General features: G+C 44.9%; 1 protein-coding gene across 1 annotated transcript in view; it reads right to left on the bottom strand.

Moving 5' to 3' along the window:
- SETBP1 (SET binding protein 1) overlaps nucleotides 1-23,222 on the bottom strand; it is a 251,868-nt gene that overhangs the window by 138,363 nt on the left and 90,283 nt on the right. Inside the window, 1 exon segment of the mRNA XM_005431644.2 lies at nucleotides 6,812-6,883. Within this exon segment, the coding sequence (XP_005431701.2) occupies nucleotides 6,812-6,883 (72 nt within the window).

The raw sequence follows: 23,222 nt of genomic DNA, 5'->3' as shown, positions 1-23,222 counted from the left end.
AATAGCAATATTATATTTCCAGAGCTGGCAGAACTATTGATTATTTGGCATGTAGCAGTTCATTTATACTTGAGAGCAAACTGGGACACTGAAACAACAAATGTGCAGCTGTTAACAAGCAACACAGGACATTGAGTTTCAGTGACACAACTGGGATATCACTTCCTTTGTCTAAAATGGAACATCTTTAACATGTCAAAAGTATAATTTACTTATCTGACTTACTGCCATACTGGGGAAAATACCTTTTCCCCCTGAAACCTGCAGATTAAGGTCATGTTTCCAAATATGTGCCAAATACAATCAATAATTTCATCCCCACTGTGACCAAACACTGGAGGTATTCTTGAAGGGAAAATGTTTTGTTTTATATGTTTAAACAAGTATTAAATTAGATCACCTTGTGCATGAGAAGATTTCAATGAAAGAAAAGATAATGAAGCATTATACTGTGGTTGCAGGAGCTGAGCCAGAGTTATTTCTTTTCAATGAGGTTTTTAACTGAGAAAAAAATAGATACTTGTATCTATCATGTAAATATATTTTGATAGGGTGAACTCAAAATAAAACTTTCTATATCAAACAACGGGTTTACCTACATTTGAAAGACATAATGCTGTATCCTTCCATGAGCTTCTTTATTATGTATAAGTCTATAATTGTCTCCTAGGGACACATTTAACTATCAAACTGTTGAAAACAAATTATACAGAACACCTATCTTATGGCTGAAACTTACTGGAAAAGGAACATCCTCATGGTAAGGGAGAAAAAAAATTTAAAAATAATGGGTGACATTTCTTGTTGAAAGAAAGAGCACCTAAATAACATAATAATATTTTTACATGAGCTTGAAGAGGCTGGGGAGATGACTAGTAAATATGCGGGAAATGTACTATACATTGCCTTTTGGGGGGATAATATAGCCTTTCCTCTGCTATCAGCATGTTAAACCCTGCAGGCTTAGCTGCCTTAGCAACTGTCTACAATTTGGGCAGGTCAGGATCAAGGGAGGCTGAATCAGCTTCTGCTGGTGGCTCCCCTGTCCCACTGCTGACAAATGGAGTTTAGAGTGAAGGAGTCCAGTTTCTCAGTTGGGCCTGAGCCTCTCCAGCCAGTAGTAATTAAATGTGCCCAGAAATATCCCCAGGCGTGGAGGCCAACTGGCACAGAGAGGCTTGTACCTCTGCTCACAGCCCTGTCTTAACTCTCCTAGCCCAGCAGCTAAATGCAAACAGCTCACAGGGATGAACCCTGATCCATGCTTAAGGATGATTTAGGAGCTTGCTAGTTGGACCAAAAGTGTGCTGAGAACTGGTTTAGTACTTTGAGTATACCCAGTGACATTCCCGTGAACGTCCCCAGATACTGTTTAACTTGCTTGTTATTGTTATGACTTATTTCTTTTCCGGATCAAGATTACTTCTTTCCAGCTAGAAAAAGGGAATTGTATGGCTGTAAATTTGGTTATGACAATAATCCTTCTGCTGGTTCATGAGATCACTCTTACTCAAAAGGATGTGCGTTTACTGCTGTCTGCAATCTAAGAATCTTTGCAAGGAACCAGATGTGGTGTGTTTAAAGGGAAAAAATTGTCATGAGTGGACAGATGAGCTTCATAAACAAATCACTGTCCTCTTTATCCCATTGCACATCACTGACATCTGCCTTATACTGCATTTTCAAAGTTTGCTACTTTAAATTTCTTACCCCTAGAAAAGCATCCCAGCCCAAGTACTTGCCATGTGCTCTAACTGTGCTGCTCTAACTGTCGGTGTGCTGGTTTTGTCTGGGGCAGGGTTCATTTTCTTCCCAGGGGCTGTTACAGGGCTGTGTTTTGGGTTTGTGCTGAGCACAGGGTGGATGACACAGAGATGTTTTTGTCGTTGCTGAGCAGAGCTTGCACAGAGCCAAGGCCTTTGCTGTTTTTTGCAGTGCCAGGCTGGGGAGGGGATGGGGGTGATTGAGAGTTTGGGAGGAGACACAGCCAGGACAGGTGACCCCAAGTGACCAAAGGGATGCTCCAGACTGTGTGACATCACGCTCAGTGGGGGAAGGAGGAGGAAGGGGGAATGTCTGGACTGATGGTGATTGTTTTCCCAAGCCACTGTTACATGTGGTGGGTTCCAGCTCTCTGGAGGTGACTGAACACCTGAACATGGAAAACAGTGAACTAATTGCCTTTTTTGTTCTGCTGGTGTTCAAAGGTTTTATTTTCCCTATTAAACATTCTTTATCTCAACCCATGAGTTTTCCAGCTTTTACCCTTCCAGTTCTCTCCCTGATCCTGCTGGTGAATCCGTGTGAGTGAGGGACTGTGAGGGGCCTGTTGGGGTTAAACCGTGACAACTGGGATACTGATAGATGTCCCACAGCAACTTTCTGTCCTGACCTGCAAAAGGCAGAGAAATTCTGTTTTCATGCATTTCTCTGAGCTACAAGAAGATGAATGAAACCTCTTTTACTTTGAGGAGAATTGATTTTATCAAGGCAAAGCCATCTGGCAGAAGGCAGAGCAGGATTAATGCAATCCCAAACCAAGAGGGAAGATCTTGGTACTAAGTCACTCAAAACTTGGCACCCTCCTACACCCCACAGGCACTCAAGGCAGAGCAGGGAGGCAGAGGAAATAGTTCATGCCTACACTCTCTCCACCACACACACCACAAATCCTTCCCAGTGGAAAAGTTTCAAAGCTGCCATCAGAAACTCTTATAACAACTGTTCAGAGGAACACATCCCTTTGAATGGTTTAGCTCATGATGCTTCTAACAACCACCTGTGCAGAAACCTACTTAATCTTTGCAGACAGGGCTTGGGATGGAGCTCCTTATCCTATGGGCTGGCTGTATCTCAGCAGTGGCACTTCCTCTGTGGACAGAACCAAGGCTGCCACCCACCTTTTGCAGTTTTTGCCCATTTTTCCCAAGGAAAAGAAGGTGCAGACCTGTGTCAGGAGTTGGTGTCACCTCCCAGCTCCCCTTTGGACACCTTTGTAGCCCTGGAAGAGGCAGCTAAAAAGCACCATGTGGGCTCACAGCCTCAATGTTTCACAGTGGCTTCCTGACTGGGGAAGCAATAGTGCCAGGAGGATGGCAGTTTCCTTCATGCCAGCAGAATCTAGTGCCTTATGATCCTGTCATCTCATGCAGAAGGCGGGAGGAGTGGGAAGCCCAGCAGGCATCTGATTGAAGAGGCTGGGGGAGAGAGGAGAGGAGACAGTGTCCTGCTGTGAGCTTCTCCCACCTCCATAACCTCCTCATTTTCAAAGAGTTTCCACTCCTCCGTGGTAGCCATTGTTCCCCACGCCTGGTGCATCATCATTCCCGCTACACTGATGGTTTGGGATTCTCACACTGCCAGCACTTCTTCCTCCTGACACTGAAATGAGCATCTTGTTTGGCTTCAGGGGGGGAAAAACCCTGCAACTCGGGCACTCCTGTGCCAGCAATGTACAGGATGATGCTGCATAGCCCATAACTAGCACTGGCTGCCTGGGCATGGCCCAGAGTCATTCCACACCCACGTGTCTGCCCCTTCTCCTTCCAAAAGCGACCACAGCACCTGGGTCAAGCTTTGGCACTACTGCTATTGATGTGCAGAGTCAGCAGGGAACAAGGGATTTTTTTATGTTTGATTTTTAAGGAGGCTACAGATTCCTCTTGGCCATTAAGATGAAAAGGGGGCTAATTCAAAGCTGGAGACAAATCTGAGGAGTAATTCTGCACATGCAGGTAAGAGAAAGTAAAAGCCATTCTTTGCTCTGGTTGGCCCTGTAAAATGAGAAATACTATCAGGGCTGTGCATTTTTTGAAAGCTGCATTATTTCTTTCTTCCTTGGGAGGGTTGAAATAGATTCAAGTACTACTGTTATTATCTCTAAAATGACAGAGACATTTTCATGTGAGTTTCCCTTCACAGTCTGATATCCATATTCACCATGTGCATTCCTTTGATTCAGCAACTGCAGCTCCCCTGTGGTCCAAGGACTCAAGGTTCATTTTGTGTTGCCTCTTTCTGCAAAAATGTGGTTATTACAGATGGGAAAAAAATCACAAGGTCACCCACAGCCTTGATAGAAACAGGAGGGTAGGAGAATATTAGGAAGAAACTATTAGCTCTAATGTCCAGCTGCATTTGGCAAACCTGAGCGTATTTGAATTGTCTATACCAGCATTTCACTCTCCTGCTTCCAAATGATTGCCCTGGCCCCAGTGATTAACCACCTGAATACACCCAAGAAGGATATTCACAGAAGAGATCTCATGATGAAAAAGCTATTCCTGGCCTTCTTTCCATCACATCATAATCTGTCCACTAATATGGCTTGAGATCTCAGCTGATCAAAAGGTCATAAGATGCTACTGCTAAGTATCACTCTGCCTCTGCTCAGCCAAAGGCATTTTTACTCCATTCAACAGGCAGAGGAATGTAATAGCAAAGCCTTCAAATCTGTTTGTATAATAGATGAAGTCTTGTCTTTATGGCATTATTCATCCTTCCGGGAATGACACCTGATAAATAAACCTCTAGTTCCCAGTGAATTTAAATAAAACAAAGGCAAATCATATGTCCCTGTGCACTGTAAATATAAAACTGCACATAACATAAGATTTCCCAATCTTCCACCATCTCTTTGGTAAAAAAAGCTATAAAGTGCTGACCGTCCTCAGATTCTGCCAAAATCAAGGGAGCCTAAATCTCTGAGTAAATTACAAAAAGCATGGTAATAACAGAGGAAGGACTTAAAGATACATAACTCATTTAGTCTAATGGAGTGGTAAAACTTGCGCCTTTTTGTCTTCATGCTAGTAAAAACCAGAAAGGTAAGAAAGGGGGGTTAGCAACACATCAATAACAATAATGGAGTGAAAATAGGGGGAAATCTAATAAATGGGTCAACGTGTTTCCCAGGGAATAACACTCGGGGGGGGGCTGGGATGAATAAAATACTGAACCACATCCTACTCAACACCATGACTTGGCCCAGCTGGTCACTGTTGCACTGGTGGCAGCTGGTCCATATGATGCCAGTCATTGCCTCCAGCAGCAACTGCAGCCACTTCTCTGGGCATCCTGCTTCCAATTCTCTCAGCACAGACAGGAATCACTGCCCAGAACAGCAGGGAGACAAGGCACCACTGCCAAGAGCCACCTGCCACCTGAAGCCCATGTCCAGCAGGTCTGTAGAGGCACCTCCTGTGAGCAGCACCATTGGGAAACTGTTCTGTGTTTCCAGCACACCTGAAGTGTTGTCACAAACAAATTAAACCCCTCAGCATTTCCCAGATTATCCACCCACTCTCTGGCTTTCCAGAGCTCTAGACCAGGACCAACAGACAGTTTCTTTAACTGCACCTGGCAGTCGTTTTGCTCCTCTCCATGCTTTCAAAGATGAGAGCCATCAAAGATTAGGAGGAAAAATCATGACTGTTTTTCCCTGAGAAGCAGAACTGGTAATAGGCTTCAGGAAAAATCCTTCTAAATGCAAGTGATAAGTGTAGACTGTGTGCAGGCTGACAGGTCTGATTATAATTATCACTGCGAGGGGACTAGCACTAACCTCCCTTCTGGAAGGCAATGACAATTCCTGGAAGGGAACATGCAAGGAAATTATCATAAACAAAATCGTTGCAAGTAGACTTGTCTTTCTCTGGGAAACTAAACAAGATCCAGATTTGGGGGTGAAAAAAAAAACCAAACCAAAACGAAAAACCAACAACCAAGCTGTAAGAATTTATTAAAGTTAATCATGATAGAAAATGACACTTAATTCATAGATTTAAGGTTTTCTGACTTCAGAATGATGGGAGTAAAAGAATCAAGTGGGACACATGAAGTGTAAGATGAAGTCATGCGTGCGAGAGGTGTTTGGAAATAAAGAATATATTCTGAAAGTACACTTGAAGAACACACCATGTATTTAACCATGAACAAGGACTCCCAGGGAGGCTGCTGGTTCAGACTGAGATAAATATTCAAAACTAAGCAAAAAATCCAAGCCACCTTGCACCAACCCTTCCCCCTTCCTCACATCCTAGCAGGAAGAAAGCCAAACAAAACCAATAAAAATCTCTTCAGATTGCTTCTATCCATATACATCCTTCCTTTGCATCTATAGGCTAACTGAAATACAACAGCATCAACTTTCAGCAGGGTTGTGAGGTAAATAGGATAGGGAGTATTCCCTCAAGATCATCCTGTCCTGACTTTTCTGCTTTCTTTGATGGCATTCCATTTTTCTTAGTCTGCATTTTCTTTTGGCATTTTTTCACTCCATTTCCATTGAAACCTTGGAAACAGAGAAGGTTGGGCAATCTGGACTGAAAGTACCACAGCTTTTTCTTTCGGAAAGCAGGGAAACAGACATTATCTTAATAGGGGCTATGGCTGCATAGGACATGAAGAGAAGAGCCTCAGAGTCAAAAGCAGTTCTAAGAGTTTCATTCTCATTATACCTCAATGGAGTGGAGCAAATAAATTGGGCAAGGAGACATATGGAAGCTCAGTACACAAATGGCCTATTTAAGGCTCTTACTTCCTAATTAGGTCCTGGTGTCAGGAGGTTGGTAACAATTATTCACACATAGATCATTTGGATATGATACAAACTGTTCTAAAACCCAAACCATCATAATGGCATGAATTAAAAGAAATGCAAATTAACATTTTAGACTCATTTGCTTGGTGCTTGGACTATCAGTTTCTGTGATACACATAGCTAAACTTTGTGTCCAACATTGCAAAATTGCATTTGGAAAGAGAAAAGGATAAAACAAAAATCATCACAGCCATATCCCCTTGTTCTTACCTTGTTCACAGATTTCGTCACTGGACTCTGCACAGGGAACCCACACTCTCTTCCCAAATTCTTCATCTGACTCTGTGGTGTTTCCCAAAGCAAAGAGAAAGAAAGAAAACCTTGATTGTAGGGATGACTGTGTAGAAAATGGTCACAAACATCCAGACTTTTGCTCTGCCCTTTTGATTTCCCCCCACATTTCAGTATGACCACTACCACCCACTTGCCATCTGGGCAGTGGTGGGGTCCCCCCTCAGTCCTGCAGTGCCCTGTAAGGCCCCCCAAGCTTCCCCTCACCCCACAGAGATGTGTAAACTTCCCCTCTCAAGTGTCCCTTGTGAGCATGTTGGCATGACAGAGCCACCACAGCTTTCCCCAGCAGCCGTGGGGCACACACAATGAGCCCTGGAATCAGGGAGGGATGCCGTGGATTCCTCTGACAACCTTGGGAAGAGAGCAAGGAGGTGTCACAAGAAGCCAACCCGCCTGGTTTGTATAAGAGTTAAAGTAGGGAGCTGAAGCCAAGGATTACCACACAGCAAAACCATTTAAAACAGAGTAAGTGCTCGTGATTCTACAGCGTGACTACAGCAAACCTGCTCTGCGCTGTGGCTTGGTACTTCTGGTATGAAAATGAGGTCTTCCTCTCCCCTTCCTCCCCTCCCTCCTCCTCTCCTCTTTGTCCACCTCTCCAGCCCTTCACATAAAGGTGAAATATTTCACATTTTCACCTGTGGTGATGCAGATCAGACTGTTTGCTTTGCTTTTCTTTTGCTTTTCACTGATTTTGCCAAAGGCATCCTTTTAAGCATCAGTCTGTGCAAAGATAATAGGTGACACAATTCTCTATAACTGGAATCAGCAACAAATCAGCCATCTGCCACTCCAGGGGTCTGAGATTAACCCAGCCACTGGACCGTGACTGCAAAGCATTTGCACATTTAGATTACAGAAATGTGAGGTTACAGGTCCAAAAAAAAAAAAAAAAAAAAAATTAAAAAAAAAAGACTGGGAGTGGGGAAAGTGTGGGGAGAAGGAGTGGAAGACAGCTTCAGAAGAGCCCTTTAGACTGACCCTTCCAGACACAAGGCACCTCATAACAGCTCCAAGTAGACAATGTTTCTCATTATAAAGTGCTAAAAGGATGAAGGATTTGAAGGAAGCAACTTGAGACACATTAGACATCATGTTTCTTGAGAAAATATCCAAAGACACTTCTTTCAGACAGGGAGAAATGAAGACAAAAACCCTACAGCTGCCTTGTTAAAGCCTTCCCTCCTTGGGAAGCATGACCAAGCTGCCCAGATGGCTGACTTGACCATTTGGAAAGAACAGGAGTAGCATTTTTGCTCCAAGATGGACAAGATGCATTCCACAAGCTCCCCTATGGTCAAGATTTCAAGAAATGAAAGAGGTCTGCCTACTGAAATAACAAGGATTGTGAAGACATCTTAATTTGCTGCTCCCAGTTCTCCTTGAAAAACAAACACCATTTTGCTGCACTCATGGATGCTGTCACTCCGCATTAATACTTGTCCGTGTCTTTGGGATCCTCTCTATAAATCTGTTGGGAATTGTTGTTTGATAACCGAAGTATTTGAACACTGAAGAAGTTTAAATCAGTAGTAAACACAAGCTGGCTCCAGATCTAAAGGCATGAGCAGTGGTCTGTACAGAGCATGGTGGGTCAGGACGAGAACCAGGGTGTCCCCAGGTCGTTTTGATAGGCTTTAACCACCACTCTCTTCTGCAGGCTACAATCCCACAGATCCCTGAGATGCCCATCCTCAGAGATCTCAGGTTAAAAAGAGGAATTTCTGCCCAGAAGAACGGCCAAAAGTGTCAGCAAGAACATCTGGAAAATTCCGGAACATCTCACCTGCCAGGAAGGACTGAAGAATTGTAATTGCTCAGTCTAGAGGAGACAGGATTCCAGGGGGATATGGAGCATCTGCCCACACCTACAATGGCTCCAGGAGGGCTGGAAGGAACTTGGGACAGGGACATGAAGGGACAGAACAAGGGGGAGTGGCTTCACACTGCCAGAGGGCAGGGACAGATGGGATATTGGGAAGGAATTCTTGGCTGTAGGATCAAGAAGCTCCGGCACAGGTTGTCCAGAGAAGCTGTGGCTGCTCCTGGATCCCTGGAAGGCAGGATAGGGCTTAGAGCAACCTGGTGTAGTAGGAGGTGTCCCTGCCCATGGCAGGGGATGGAACTGCATCAGCTTTAAGGTTCATTCCAACCCAAACCATCCAAGGATTCTTTGATTTTCTATGAAATTCTATGAAATTCATGCAAGCCTGCATGGTGTGTGCCCTGGGTGGGGAAAGTATTTCAAACAGCTCCACTCATGACATCCAAAGGGCCAACTGAAAACCAAACATCATGCACACTTGTTTACAGAAAACCCATGTGTTTTATGCACGTTCTTTATTCAGAAAAAACTGGTAGGATGGGGTGGAAGGATCCAGGTTCTTTGGCCACCGCTCTTGTTGATATTTCCATGGTGAAGAAACCAAGGTTTCCTGGGCCAAGCACTGCACACCCTGCAGTCACAACAAAGGTAAAGGAGCAAGAAGGATTGGCGGCACCTTCTCTGCACAAGCCCAAGTTGAACTGCAGCAAATACAGGGTACAAAGCACAGCTGAGAGGTGAGGAAGAGCAAGGGATCAGCTGCTTTGTTCCTCCTACTCCATACAAAATCTGCTGGCATCAACTTAGAAATGAGTGCCACTCCCAGCAGCATTAATTTGGGACAGAGAATTTGATCCTCCACAGAGGAAGGACTATTGATCTGTGAGGAGCTGGGAGAAGAGGGTGAGGGGAGCATGCTAGACAACACCTTTAAGCCTGCCTGAACTCCCCCCTATTTATCACAGCATTTCCAAAAGCCTTTCCTGGGCAGGGGTAGGTGCTCCCAAACCAGGCCTGCATGTCTGAGACCAAAGGTGAGGTTTGAAGTGGTTTGAATGTGCACTAGGACATGGTTTTCAGGTGAGAAAGAGGTCACAGGGATCATCCCATGCCTGAGACTACAAAATGGGCCAAGCTAACAACCCAATAATCCACCAGCTTCTGAGATGCAGCAAGCTAATGAGGCTCTGCCCGTGCTTTAGAAAGGTCTCCTTGAACTTGACCTGCTGACTATGTGAGGGCTAAAACTGCTGTTCTAACAGGATCTAGACCTGTTTTCAAAACCAGAGACTGGGGTTTTCCCTTTCTCCAGTCCCTAGTTTCTGTAATGACGACCTAAAGTTTTAAATATAAATTCCAGAATGATCCGAAAAGGAACATCTGTGCAGCAGGAAGGGGGGGGAGATTTAAAAAAAAAGAAAAAAATCAAAACTCTATTAAAAAGAGGTGGTTTGGTTTTTTTGTTGCCTGTGAACGGAAAAGCAAGGGGATGAGCAAAAATCCTTCCCTTTCAGACAAAAATCACCACAGAACTCCATTTCGTTTCTTGCAAATCAACCGGCATCACAAAATGATGCAGTTTCAGCCTTACATGTTTGTTTGTTTGTTTGTTTGTTTGTTTTATCCGGACAGGTTTTTGCAGGAAAGGGGCTTTTTTTTGCAGCCCAAACAGCGCCACTGCATCAACCAGGAGCTGAGCTGAGCCGCCTGGAAGTTGCCTCATCTCCCAGCAAATGAGAAACGGAGGGAAACACCGACGCAGGCGACGCTGCACCTTGCAGCAGAGACTCCTGTGTCTTACAAGTCACCTTGCACCGAGACACAGACCCACAACAGCAGCCTGATGGGTACAGTGAGGAGGAGGAGGAGGAGGAGGAGGAGGACAGCGGCTAGGAGGGGAAGGGCAACAGGAAAACAGTAAGAGAACTCCCTGAGACTCTTCTTTTCCTCCTTAGAGGGGAAAAAAAAATTAAAAAAAAATAGAAATCCCTCCCGAGAGGGAGATGGAAGGAGGGGATGAGACGCTTTACACTCCAAGTCCCCAGCAAAGATCTCCTGCCTTTCCCAGAGCTCCTAAACATCACTGGGGGTGGTGGTGGGGGAGCTGGGGGAGAAAAGGGTGGCATTAAAAAGGCGAAGGGGAGGCAGGGGAGGAGGGAGGACCCTCCAGAGCCCGGCCAGTCCCAGCCATTCTCATTCCTGACACGTTCTCCTGCTCTCCAGCGCAGCCCAGCCTCGCAATATTAGCGTGGCGCAGAGTGCCATTTTCGAGCCGCTGCAGCTCCTTCTTGGCACCGGTTCAGCTGCCGGGCTCTGCCCAGCACCCCCAGCCCTGCCCGAGGCACCCCACGCCTTCCCAGCCCAGCGAACATAAATCTCCTTCCACCTCCTCGGCAGCCTCCTGCCCCCTTTCCATCGCTCTCCCCTTTGTACGCCTCTAAATTTTTCCAGCCGAGCGTCGCAACCTTCCACCCTGCCCTTTTCTCCTCCATCCCCATTCCCTCCCCGCTCCTTCCCTCGCATGGGCAGGAGGGATGGATCATCGTGCCGCGCTTGCCGATGCCCTGGCATCTCCCCGGAGCGGGGACAGCACGCACGGTGTGCCTGGTCCAGCTCGGTGTGCGCACACACACACAGGTGTGGCAGGGCAGGGCAGGAGATGATGCTCTGCATCCCTCGGAGAGCACAAGCCTGAGCTGGGCAGGGAGTCCCTGCTCCTCCTCCTGATCGTGGGGCCGGCAGGAAAGCAGAGGCAGGATCTCAAGGGAAAGACACACTGAATTTTTTTAAGCAACCCAAACATGGCACTGAGCGCTTCCACCAGCAACTTCTCAGCCTGCTGTGCTGGCAACCAGCTGCTGGTTCCAGCCTGGCACCAGCTTTGATTTGTTTTTCTCTCCTCTTAAACGCCCTCCTCCCAATATTTATTCCCTTTTTTTTTTCTTTTCTCTCTTAAGTTTTTTTTTTTTCCCTCCCTTATTTCCCTCTTAGTTTTTCCCTAGAGACAGGGCTTGTCCACAGCTTGCCGCCTTCCCTCTGGTGACAGGACCTGAGGGAGCAGCATGAAGTGTGTCAGGGAAGGTGCAGGATGGGTATTGGGAGGTGGCTTCCTTTCCCAGAGGGTGGTCAGGCACCCGAGGGCACTCAAGGCACCAAGGCTGCCAGAGAATTCGGACAACACCCTCAGGTGCATGGTGGATTCTTGGAGATGCACTCTATAAGCTTGGGAGTCCCTACCAACTCTGAATATTCTATGATTAGGTGATTCTGGGGGGAATTCCTCCCATTCCCACCCCCAAATCCAAAGCAGCGCTTGTGGAACGGGCACCAAAGGAAGCAATACATGATGTAATATACAATGGACCAAGAACAGGAAAAAAACAAACAAAAAAAAACCTCTCATATGTACAAGCAAGAAGAATAATCTCTTCTCCGAGGAGGAGGAGTGAGAGATGCCCTAAAAGCAGGCAGCACAGCCGGTGGGCTGCCAGGATGTGCTAAGCCCAGCCCCCTCCTCAAAGGAGGGAGGAGTCAATTTTTGTTGGAAGGTAGAGGATGAGGGAAAAAGCATGTTCTCCATGGAAAGGACCTGAGAGAGCCAGCTTCCATCCAGTGATGTGACTCCTATTAAACCAGAGTTTCAGACATTGACATATGCATGGCAGAGATAAAGTCCTATCAAATACACCTTGTCTGGTGCCTGGAGGAAAGGGATTTAGAGAAAAAAAAAATATAATAATGCTGATTCTGGGGATGGCTTGGGAAGGACATGAAGGGAGCAGAGATGTGCTGAGGATTTTATCATGGAGGCTGTGGGTGTATTATTCTGTCTAGAGACCCAGGGTAGGGGGCAGGCCCCTAAACAGCCACTGGCGTCCCTGGAGTTTTCATGGGACTGCCTGGATGGCTTTGTCCACGGAGAAACATCAGGACTCCTTAGTAAACACAGGACTCAGAGGATGCTGAAGCAGATGGGCATTCCCTCCTGGGGGCAAATCCCTCAGGAGACCCAGCAGAAGTGCCAAAAAGAAGGCTGGGTCTCCTGAGCATGTTCAGGGAATGGCAAAACAACTGGCTTGATACGGGGCTGCAGAGCAGAGCAGGAGGCAGGCAGGCAGCATGCTCAGGGTGGCACAGACAGAACAGCAGTGTCCTGAGCAGCTGAGCCTAATATGTGTCTTGGCTACATCTTGCCTGGCTGTGGATGGAGCAGAAATCATGGGCTGGATTTGTAACCCCATCAGCTGGGCCTGGCTCTTGCCTCCCTGGCCTGCAGGGACAGCACAGGAGAGGAGCAGGGGGCTGGGTGACACCTCTTTAGCTCCAGGAGCCACGTGGAGGAGCTGGTCCTCTGCCCCTCTGGTCCTTTTCAGCCAGCTGCTGAGTGGGGAGCAGCTGATGGGCAGGTGCTGAAGTGGGCTTCAGATAAGCAGAAGGCCCTGCCATGACTGTGCTCACTAAGGGATGCGTGAGTCTGAGGATTTAAACGCAGCCTGTGCCTTTAGGAGGACCTCCACCCCTGGGATGCATACCCTGTGTAGGGTCCCTGTTGGAGTTTCTCCAGGCCACCACAGCACAGCTGGATCTGGTTCGGTTGTGTGGGGTGTTATCCAGGTAGGGACACCAAATGCCCTCTTCTGAGCTGTGGTTTTACTGTCCCAAGCTCTTTGCATAAGGATATCATCCAGCACTGGCCATCCTGCCTCCCAATGTCTGCTTCCAAAGCCAGCCAGTGACCATCTCAGTGCTCTCTCCCATAGGGTTCATATGTCTGTTTTCTCTGTTTGCTGTTATTGAGGTTTATTAGGACAGATTTCTGCCCTTCCCTCTAGCCCTTATTTCTAAGTGCTGGCATTTGGCAAGGCAGAGGGGGTTCCTTACATGTGTCCATAGCAAAGAAGGCCCTGACACCTCAGCTGGAGTCATCTGCAGAGAAACACCCTTGCCTGCAGGTATCATTGAAGTGACTCCCAGAGAGAGGCACTTTCAGATCCTTTGAGTCAAAAGGTGCTATAAATAAAAGATATTACAGGCTGGCAAGTTCTCGGTTGCAAACTGGAGTGGGAAGGAATATTTTAGCATCCTTTTTCTGAGCGCATTAACTCTTGGCAGACGCGATCGCTCAGGTCTTCACAGCTGAAAACTTCACACCCTGTGCAGCATGTCGAGTCCACACGCTCCATTTCCATTTTCTGCAGCTCCAAAATCCACGCTGCCCTGGTGCAATATCACCCCCTGAGTGCAGAGAGCACCCAAATGTTGCATCCCTTTGGGGGTCGTGACACTGAATATACACTCCATGGTCATTTTCCCAGGAAAAAACAGCCTAAGCTCACAACAGAGGGTGCCTAAAGATTTTTATCAACTGGCTTCTGATGCTTCCCCTTCCAGGGTGAGCAAGCACTTTGTATCAATCTGGCTTGCTTTAGTGCAGTGACCCAGGGCTGTGCTCTGCTGCTGAAAGTTCAGGTCCCAGCTGTGGGGCTAAACTCTTGCTGACACTGTGCTGATCTCTCTGTCTCTGTCACCCATGCTGCCAGGGCAGGGGGAGGAGATGTCGGATTTTTCCAGGCAGGGAAAAAAAAAATATATAGGAAACAATCGTGCAAAACACAGAGATGTGGCAAAGGAGACAGGGGAGGAAAACAGTCCTGGTGTGTGCAGTGAGGCTGAGGAGAGGAAATTCTTTGGGCAGCACGGGGCACTTTGATCACATTCTTTCTCTTCATGGAGGAGAAAATCTTGGCCAAGAGGCAATTAAATTGTTACAGGCAAAGAAAAGCTTTGAGGATGCCTTGAAAACTTGTGTATGTGAGCAACGCACAGAGAGATGCAGAGGAGGAAATCAGTATTAGTGAGTACAAAAGTCTGGGTGGTTTGTTTTGGATAAAGATCCCCATATGCAGACTCTTATCTAAAGCCCTCAGTCTTCAGAGCAGGGCTAGAAGTCTCTTAATAACACACTCTTCTTGCATGACTTCCAGTATCTCTGAAAGCCATTGTCCGTGCCAAAAATACAACAAAACCAGCTTGCCTTCTTCTTATTTTATGCAGTGTTTTGGCTCATCTGCCTCTGGTTCCAAGAAAAAAAAAGCTAATAAAAAAGTTTTTAATTTAAGAAGGCTGAACTGTGCTGCTTTAATTTCAAGCCATCCTTGTTCTCATGACTGTGCAAGTACACGGGAAATAAAAAAAAACAAACTTCTGTGATTCTATGGAAAACTTTCAGCGGAGGATCCCTAAAAATCAGCAGAAAAAGAAGGTAGTTTTCCCAAGAAAAGACTACAAGCCTTGAGTTCTCCCACCTTAAGCAGACTACTTATCTGTAAACTGGCTGTTCTGCCATTAAATAACAGAAGAGATCAAGCATTCCTTGTTCAAATGAGCCTGTTAGTCAAGGGTGGTTATTAGCCATGAAATACTATTGAATCAATAAACCAAAAAAAAAAAGACTTTGAAGAGACTCTTATTTCCCCACTCAATCTGCAGTAGCCCTGATTTGACAGAGAAGAGTGAAAGAAAACAGTCTGAACATGATCCGGTGCCCTCCAGTTTTCAGAAATCCAGGTGTGGCTGAGCCAAATTAGCCTGGTGCTGTTGGAATGAATGCTGAATGGGGCTGTTTTGATGAAGTCCTCTGGACAAACAGGGCTGCTCCAGGGCTGGGTTTGACCTCTGGCTGGATTTACACCAGGGTATCTGAGTTAATGCTGCTCTGTGTGTAGGGCAGGTCAAAATCAGGCTAGTGTGCTTCTAAGGATGTTGGCAGATATCCTGCTCTCCTAAGCCATTCACCTCATGAAGGTTTAAAGCCTATGGATTCACTTCACAGTGCAGTGAAGGTTTTGTTGTTAAAGACCAGATAATGCTCTTTCCAAATGATTTCTCCTTGTCTTTTTCTCTGCTTTCCCTATTATTTATTAAACACTCAAGCAAAGATCTTCAGCTCACCCGAGTGGTTTGGAGACCAAGACTCATGTTTCTAGCTGGTCCAAACAAGGATAATTTAGTCCAGGTCAACAGAAACAATGAACAAAGTCAGAAGAAAAGCTGTGACCAAGATTTTAGACCACAGAGGCTTCCAAAACAAGGACACAGCATTCTAGACAGCACAGTACATAGAGACTAACTATTTTCTCACTGCAGGTGATGGCATTTCTTGTGGATGACCAAGACAGGTGCACGAGGCCCAGATTCCCATTCATGTGTGCATCTGTGAATGGGGAGCAGCTCCATTACCTGTCACATGCTGTGCTCTTAGTAAAATCTGCCCACTGTGTCCTGCTGGATGCTGCAGGATGCTGATTTTTTTTTTTTTCCCCCCAAAGCTTGGCTCTTGTGCAGCTTCTCAGTTTACACAGTGGGAGAGAGACTTGGCTTTTTGGCTTTAAAGTAAAAAAATCTGGACTCTTGTAAGAGCGCTGAAATCTGCCCCCGAGCTTTTCAGAAAAAAGTGACCCAATCAATCCAGTTGTTACACCATTCTCTGGCCTGTGACTAACACATGGGTTGGTGTTTACTTGCAGGAAATGTTGGCAGGAGCTGGGGGTTCCCATTGACTCGTGCTGTTTACTGCTCCCCGAGGAGCAGGGGCCGTGCAGCGGCCGCCTCACAGGTGCTCAGCTTGTCTGCCAAAAAGGGCTGTAAATCACAGCAGAGGAGGAGAGGGCTGGAAAAATGCTCGTCTGCAGGAGCCACCATTGGAAAGGGATGTTGGCCATGCTCCTTTTGCAGGTTTTTTCCCCTAAGCCTATGCGTGCTCACACTGCACCGGAGGGATCGCGTCCCAGGTTGGAAATCCAAGGAGCATGCCAATAATTTGGCAGGGGTTACACACAGGGTGAACTTGTCCCTGATCTCCGTTATTGGTTCAAAATCAGGAATTCTTATAGCTTTTTTGGACAGATGGCTTGTCCTATTACTTCTTGTGTTAGATTTCCCACTGAGGCTGAAAGCAAATCCACATTCAAGCTGAAAGTAAACAACCTGTGAATTCAAAAGGCATTAACTCAAACTGCCAAAGCATTTGCTGCGTATGCTGCAGATGTCAAACAGGCAGTTTCCCACAGCCCTGAGCCTAGGCACGTAGCTAAGCCACACAGAAAAACCTTCCACCCAGCCCAAAAATCCATCCTGTGCAAAACCCGCTCTCCTTGCTGGCATTTTAAGGGCTGGAGCCTCAGCTGGAATGAATTAATGTAGCTGCTCTGATTTGAATAGAGCTATGCCAATTTATACCAGATGAGGATTTCACCCTTTGGAGGCCAAGTGGGAAATGGTTATCCACTACTTTTTTAACAGTGTGGTTTGAGGCAGAAAAACATAAAATGTGGTGTTTCTTAAGGAGTGAAAGAGCACTAAGTTTCTTTCCATTACAGTGAATCATTTTTGAAGGAACCTTTTAGAGGGGATGGTTCTAAAAAATCAGGCTTTGCAGAAAAATGCATATGAATAACACAACTTACAAGTACAAACAGCACAACTTAGCCAACTTACTCTTATTCCTGATGCGTTCCAAAATGCCAACAAAAAGTTAAGTAGGAACCCAAGCATGATATTGCTGTGGCATTGCAGGAAATTCAAAAAGTGGGAAGAACTAAATAAAATGGTCTGGTTTTCCTGCCAGGGCTGTATGAAGAGGGTAAACCCCCCCCTTGAAACTAAACCATACAAACAAAAAATATCCACCCATATGCTTTGAAATGCTCTACACTTTGGAACCATGGTGTTCTCCTTGGCCACAAAGAGGTGGAAGGTAGGTTTTCTGACATATTTTGGTTTAAATTGAACAACACAATTGAAGCCGCATTCTGTAAAGCAAGACTCATTCCATTTAAAGCAATGCAACCTCATGGTGCATATTCAGGAGTGATTACTTGAATTAAGCCTTTGATTTATTCTTTACCATAGGAGGCCCCACTTGCAGACTCTTATTTTCCCCAAAGTAAACAGGAGGTCAAATATTACACCAATATAAATGAATGGAGATTTATCAGATGACAGTAATGCAAAATCAAACTTTAAGCTGTTTAACCTACAACCACTAGACCGATTCAGCTTACCAGAGAATTCAGCACCTCTTTCCTCCAACCATCTTTATTTTCACTGTGCAGTTCAGTATAAGCTGGCAATTAGTAATACTTTGCCTGTTTATAGAGCCTTACATCTGAGGATCTAGAAACACTTTGTAAACACTAATGAATTAAGCTTCTTAACACCCCCTGTGAGACAGATACTGCTATCTCATTTGCACAGCTCAGAGAAGTGCAGGTTTGCTGAGGGCTGGAGCCAGCCAGCACCAGAGCTGGGAAACCACTGCAGGCCCTTAGCCTCACCTTCAGCTAAATATCACCAGGCTTTCCATGCATGTGGGGATGTGCCTGGCAGCTTCAGGAGCTGATCCTGGAGCTGCCAGCATGCCCTGATGGCTGTCAGGCTGAAAAAAACAGAGGGTTGAACTTCCACCCGCAAAGAGAACTTAAGACCCATTTAGAGGAGCACCATGAAAATGCCATCTGTCCTCTCCTGAAACAGCCATTCACACTTATGATCCTCTGATGTGTAAACAGGGGAAAAACTTGGAATTTTATTTGTCCTCACCCAGTTTTTAATAACAACACTGACCCTGGTCTCATTATTAAAAACCCAAAGCAATACAGAAGTCCAGGAGGATTCTTCCCCTTTCCTTTTCATTTTTCATTGCCCATATATTTTTCTCATTTAAGGGTGAGATAAAACATCCAAGCTTGCTTTCCAGTCATGCTGACAAGAGGCACTTAAAGGATTTTTAAAGAACGCCTGAAGGTTTTACTTCCAACACTATCAGGAATATTTAGATCCTAGGAAAGCCTTAGGACAAGATAGGCATTGGTGAGATGAAATTCTTGGTTTTTTTCTTTTGGTTTTTTTGTGGGTTTTTTTTCCCCAAAGCACAGTCTCATGTATTGAACAGCAGCTAATGTCTGGTACCTATTTGAAGCATTTTCCATATAGCCATTCTCCAAATACATGGCAATTGGACAATTTCCATGATGATTCTTCTGTCTAAAAATACACACCTTCCCCTCTTTTCAATTTATCATTGAGTCAGTCAGCCTATTTATTTTTGAAGTTTTCCCCCTTTAATAGTGCACTTAGAAAAGCTTAATACAAACATTGACCAATTCATCGCTGTCACAAAAAGAAAAGCCTTAGAAGTAATTCATCTAAACAGGAGTCAAGAGCAAGAGTCTCTTATTTAGAGATCAGTCAATAAGAAACTGTGCTATGGAAGCTATTTTAAAGGGAAAAAATTTTTTACATTTTTTTCTTAAACACCTCTTTTCTTCCACAGATTGAAACTGAGGAGAATAGCAAATAAAATATTTGGGTTTGCTTTCAAAATTTGTTCATGACCTTAAATCCCAGGAATGGGAACAGACAGGCATTTGACATATTCAGTGTGTTGATTTGTGAACTACTGGCAGATTGCTGTTTGCCTAAGAAAACGTGTTTGAAATTCTTTTCTAAAAACTCTTCTTGATCTTTTCCCAGTTCACGGGCTGTTAAATGTCTGCCTGACACGGCGCTGTTTGTCTCCTGAACAGAGGGACATTACAATCTCTGGAAGCAGGTTTTCAGTGGGAATATTAAAGGCACTATTCAGGAATATTCTCCAGTATTTACAGCCTCCACAAACAGTACTGCGTGCAAACATGTTTGCTGGAATATTTGTCAAGAGCAAACATGACAGAATGGTGGGAGAAAGTGTACAAAGTCTAACCAAGCTTATAAAAACCCAACAGCTAATGAATACTTGTGGAAAATGTCTAATGGCATTTCCTCAGTGATGGATGCTTATTAGGAAAGCCTATAAAGCTAAAACTATTTTGCTGCCTACATTCTCCTGTACTCCAGAAGTGAAAGATGCTTCCATGACTCTCTTTGTCATCTTCTGATGTTTTGTCATCCTGCATCCATTACTCTGCTGGATGCAGGAGCATTTTCTAAATAATTTTTTGTGGGTATCAAATGGACAGAGGCCCAGAAACCCATTTTACATAAGCATCTTGGTGTCTCAAAGCTCTTTGCTGTCTCTGATTAGAAAAAGAAAAAAAACCAAACACCAACAGATGAAGATGTATGTAGATTGGCCAATATGCCTCACTGACCCATAATGTACCACCCCAGTGTTACATGGCACTATGGATCCTCTTTTTAGGCCTCTTCTTTCAGTGACAAAACTGCTTTTGCATTGGGCCTTTTCCTGTGAACAACTCAGTAGGTACCCAAATAAACATAGCAGAGTCATGTCTCAAAAGCACATGGCCAGGGAGGGAGGCAGATTTGAAAGGAAAGGCTTGGGAATGGTGGATTATGGACTCAGCTGAGCCAAGACAGTGCCATGCAGGCAAGCAGGCATTCATGGCTGAGAAAAATCACCTCTTACTGTAAAAACAAGGCATTGAGATCCAATATTTTTAGTCAACAGCAACCAGAGGAAGCATTTGGGATATGGAGCAGTGGGATGCAGCACAAGGGTAACATGAATTTGCAGATTGGAAAACCTATCTGGGGATATTATCTATATTTGCTCTTCACCCATTAATCACATTTTACTAACTCTGGACCAAATATTGCTTCTAAAGGGAAGCTTTAGTGCAGTGGGGCTGCTAACCCTCTGACACACTGCTGGTGTGTACACAGGACAGATTGTGTTACAGTCAGGGCCAGGCTGAATCTGTACCCGTGCTCCTCAAAATTGTGCAGCAGTGTCAAAGCTCACCACTGAAACTCACCAATGTGTGTTTTCCAGTCAAGCATGACACTTCCTTTTTCACCTGACTAATACTGATCCCCTCAGTATGTTTTCTGAGCAGGAGTTTACTGAAAATGATCTTTTTGTTCTGCTACGCAAGCAGACAACTCATAAAAGTACCATGACAGAGTCTTTTCTTTTAAAAAAAATGCAGATCTTAGTTCACCAAAACTAGGATCTTATTTTGCCAATTCTGCCTATTAACTGAGTACATAATTCCCTATGTTCCACTCTTCTGGAAAGTAAGGGAAAAGAGATGGACCATCCAGAATTTTTCCATTCTGTCCCCTCTGTTCATGCATTGCTGGAGATGATGCAGTATAATGCATGACTTACCTGCAAAGACATTGGAGGAATAATGAAATAAGCAGATGCTCTGTCAGCAGGCTTTTAAAACATTGGTATTGCAATCTGAGATGCAGTCAGCCATCACATGCATATGTCCTTTATTTATGGAGCTGATAAAGCCTCTATGTCAGAAGCATCAAGCCACCTTTTTACTCCCTGCTTTTCTTCACATTTAAGAAAGTTGCTGTCTGGATATTTTATTTTCATGAAAGCTCCAGATCTGGGAGGAAAAGGAGGATTTGCCTCCTGTTTCATCCATTAAAAACAGAGGTCTGAAAACCAAACAACTTCATCTAAACAAATCATTGGGGATTCCTACTGTGAATCATCTCCTTCAAACACAGAAGATGTCTGAAATAGGTGCATCTCCCTGGAGTCACCTATTTCTCTTCATCACTTGGAAAGGGACCCCAGAACCACTAACCCAGCTACACCACAGATCCCAGCACCAGAAAGAGAGTCAGAACAGCACAGATGTTCACGACACCAGAAAGAGAGCAGGTTAAAATTAGATATTGAAAAAAAAAAAAATCTTTATTTTGGGGGTAGTCAGGCCCTGGCACAGGTTTTCCAGAGCAGCTGTGGCTGCCCCTGGATCCCTGGCAGTGTCCAAAGCCAGGTTGGACAGGACTTGGAGCAACCTGGGATAGTGGAAGGTGTCCCTGCCCATGTCTGGGAGTTTGAAACAAGACGAGCTTTAATGTCCCTTCCAACCCAGACCATTCTATGACTCTTTGATTTGCATGTATTCATTCATCTATAAATTCAATTTTGCATACTTTTCTGTAGTTGCTATTATTCTAGGTCATTTCATGACAATATAAATCACATTTTCCCCCAAACTGTGCTCCAAGCACCAGTGACAATTTGGAAATCGGGGGAAAGCAGGCACAAATCAAAGGGAAGGATGGCATTCGCACTAGCAGCCACCATACGAGGAGTATTTTGCAGTGTAAATAAAACAGCGCTGCTCAGCTGCAGGAGGAGTGAGTTTCTGGAGTGACTGAGCTGCGTGGCCGTGGCTCAGGGGAGGGTTTCAGTTCATGCTCAGCGCTGTGCTTGATTACTGCTACATCACCCAAAGGCTCACGGCAAAACAGACGATGGGACACAGAAAAGCTCTTCTCCCTCGCACAGCACAGAGGGCTGCTGCCTGCTGACTGACAGCTCCCCAGCCAGCTTATGTGAATCTAATTACCCAGCCACAACCCAAATCAAAATGCCCCATTGCAGCTGGTGTCTCACTTAATCCATTCATAACACGAGCTAATTAGCATTGATGTTTTTGGGCAAGTTTATTCCAAATGTGGTCAAGTCCCAGGCTTTCAGCTTGGTTGCTAGGACCCATTGAGGATCCTGGGAGAGGCTGTGTTTCTGCCCAGAAGGCATTTTTCTGTCTTGGTGATGGAGAGATTTAGGAGTGTTTCAGGGGAAGATGCTGGGCTGGGATGAATATTGGCGTATAAGCAGTGTTCTTAAGATGTTCTCACTGCTACACCCTGCCTCAGTGCAGGAGAGTTTGTAGCAGAATTACAGCATTTCATAGTTTGCACTGTATCTGAATTCAAACATCTTAATTGTAGGAAAAAAAAAATAAGGAAAAGGAAAGGGAAAAAAGAGAAAAGAAGAGGAAAAGGACAAGTGAAAAGAAAAGGAAAGGAAACAGAGGAATAACAAGAAGAAGAAAAAAGAAAAGAGAAAAAGAAAAAGAAAAAGAAAAAAAGAAAGAAAAAGAAAAAGAAAAAGAAAAAGAAAAAGAAAAAGAAAAAGAAAAAGAGAAAAAAAAAAGAAAAAGAGAAAAAGAAAAAGACAAGCTTGGAAAATGGGAAAAGTCATGAAACAATTCTGTATTTTGTGGTATTGTTTGTGAACAGAGCTGAGAAAAGAGGCCAGTTACCAGAGCTTTGCATTTCCTTTTCAACCTATGGGATTAGAAGATGAGAGCAGGTGCTAATGGGAATTTTGCCCATGGCAGAAAATCAGAATCCTAAATCTTCATCTCTGGAAATCACAAAAACCCTTAGCAATGATCTATAGTGGCTGCACTTGGAAATTGGTGATATAAGGAATTGTCACTTGGCAGAAAACCGACTTTCTGCTCCTTCAGCGCACCACAATTTCAGTTTAATTTGTAACAGGATGCAAGTGTAAATGAACTGACAACAGAGCTATCAGCCATTCTGCTGGCAACACTTGGAGCAATAGTTTCGATTTGACTAGACACAGCTGTCCACTGCATGGAACGACCTTTAGCCCCATCCTTGGCGAAATTCAATTCTCTCCATGTCTGACTCCGTCCGTGGGGACCGGGGTAGCGGAGCTGCCAGAATAATCAGGAATAATCAGCGCGTTGCTTA

Source organism: Geospiza fortis, unplaced genomic scaffold, assembly GCF_000277835.1.
Source record: "Geospiza fortis unplaced genomic scaffold, GeoFor_1.0 scaffold488, whole genome shotgun sequence".
Taxonomy (NCBI): Eukaryota; Metazoa; Chordata; class Aves; order Passeriformes; family Thraupidae; genus Geospiza; species Geospiza fortis.
Note: the sequence above shows the minus strand (reverse complement) of the source record. Positions and strands in the feature narration are given on the sequence as shown.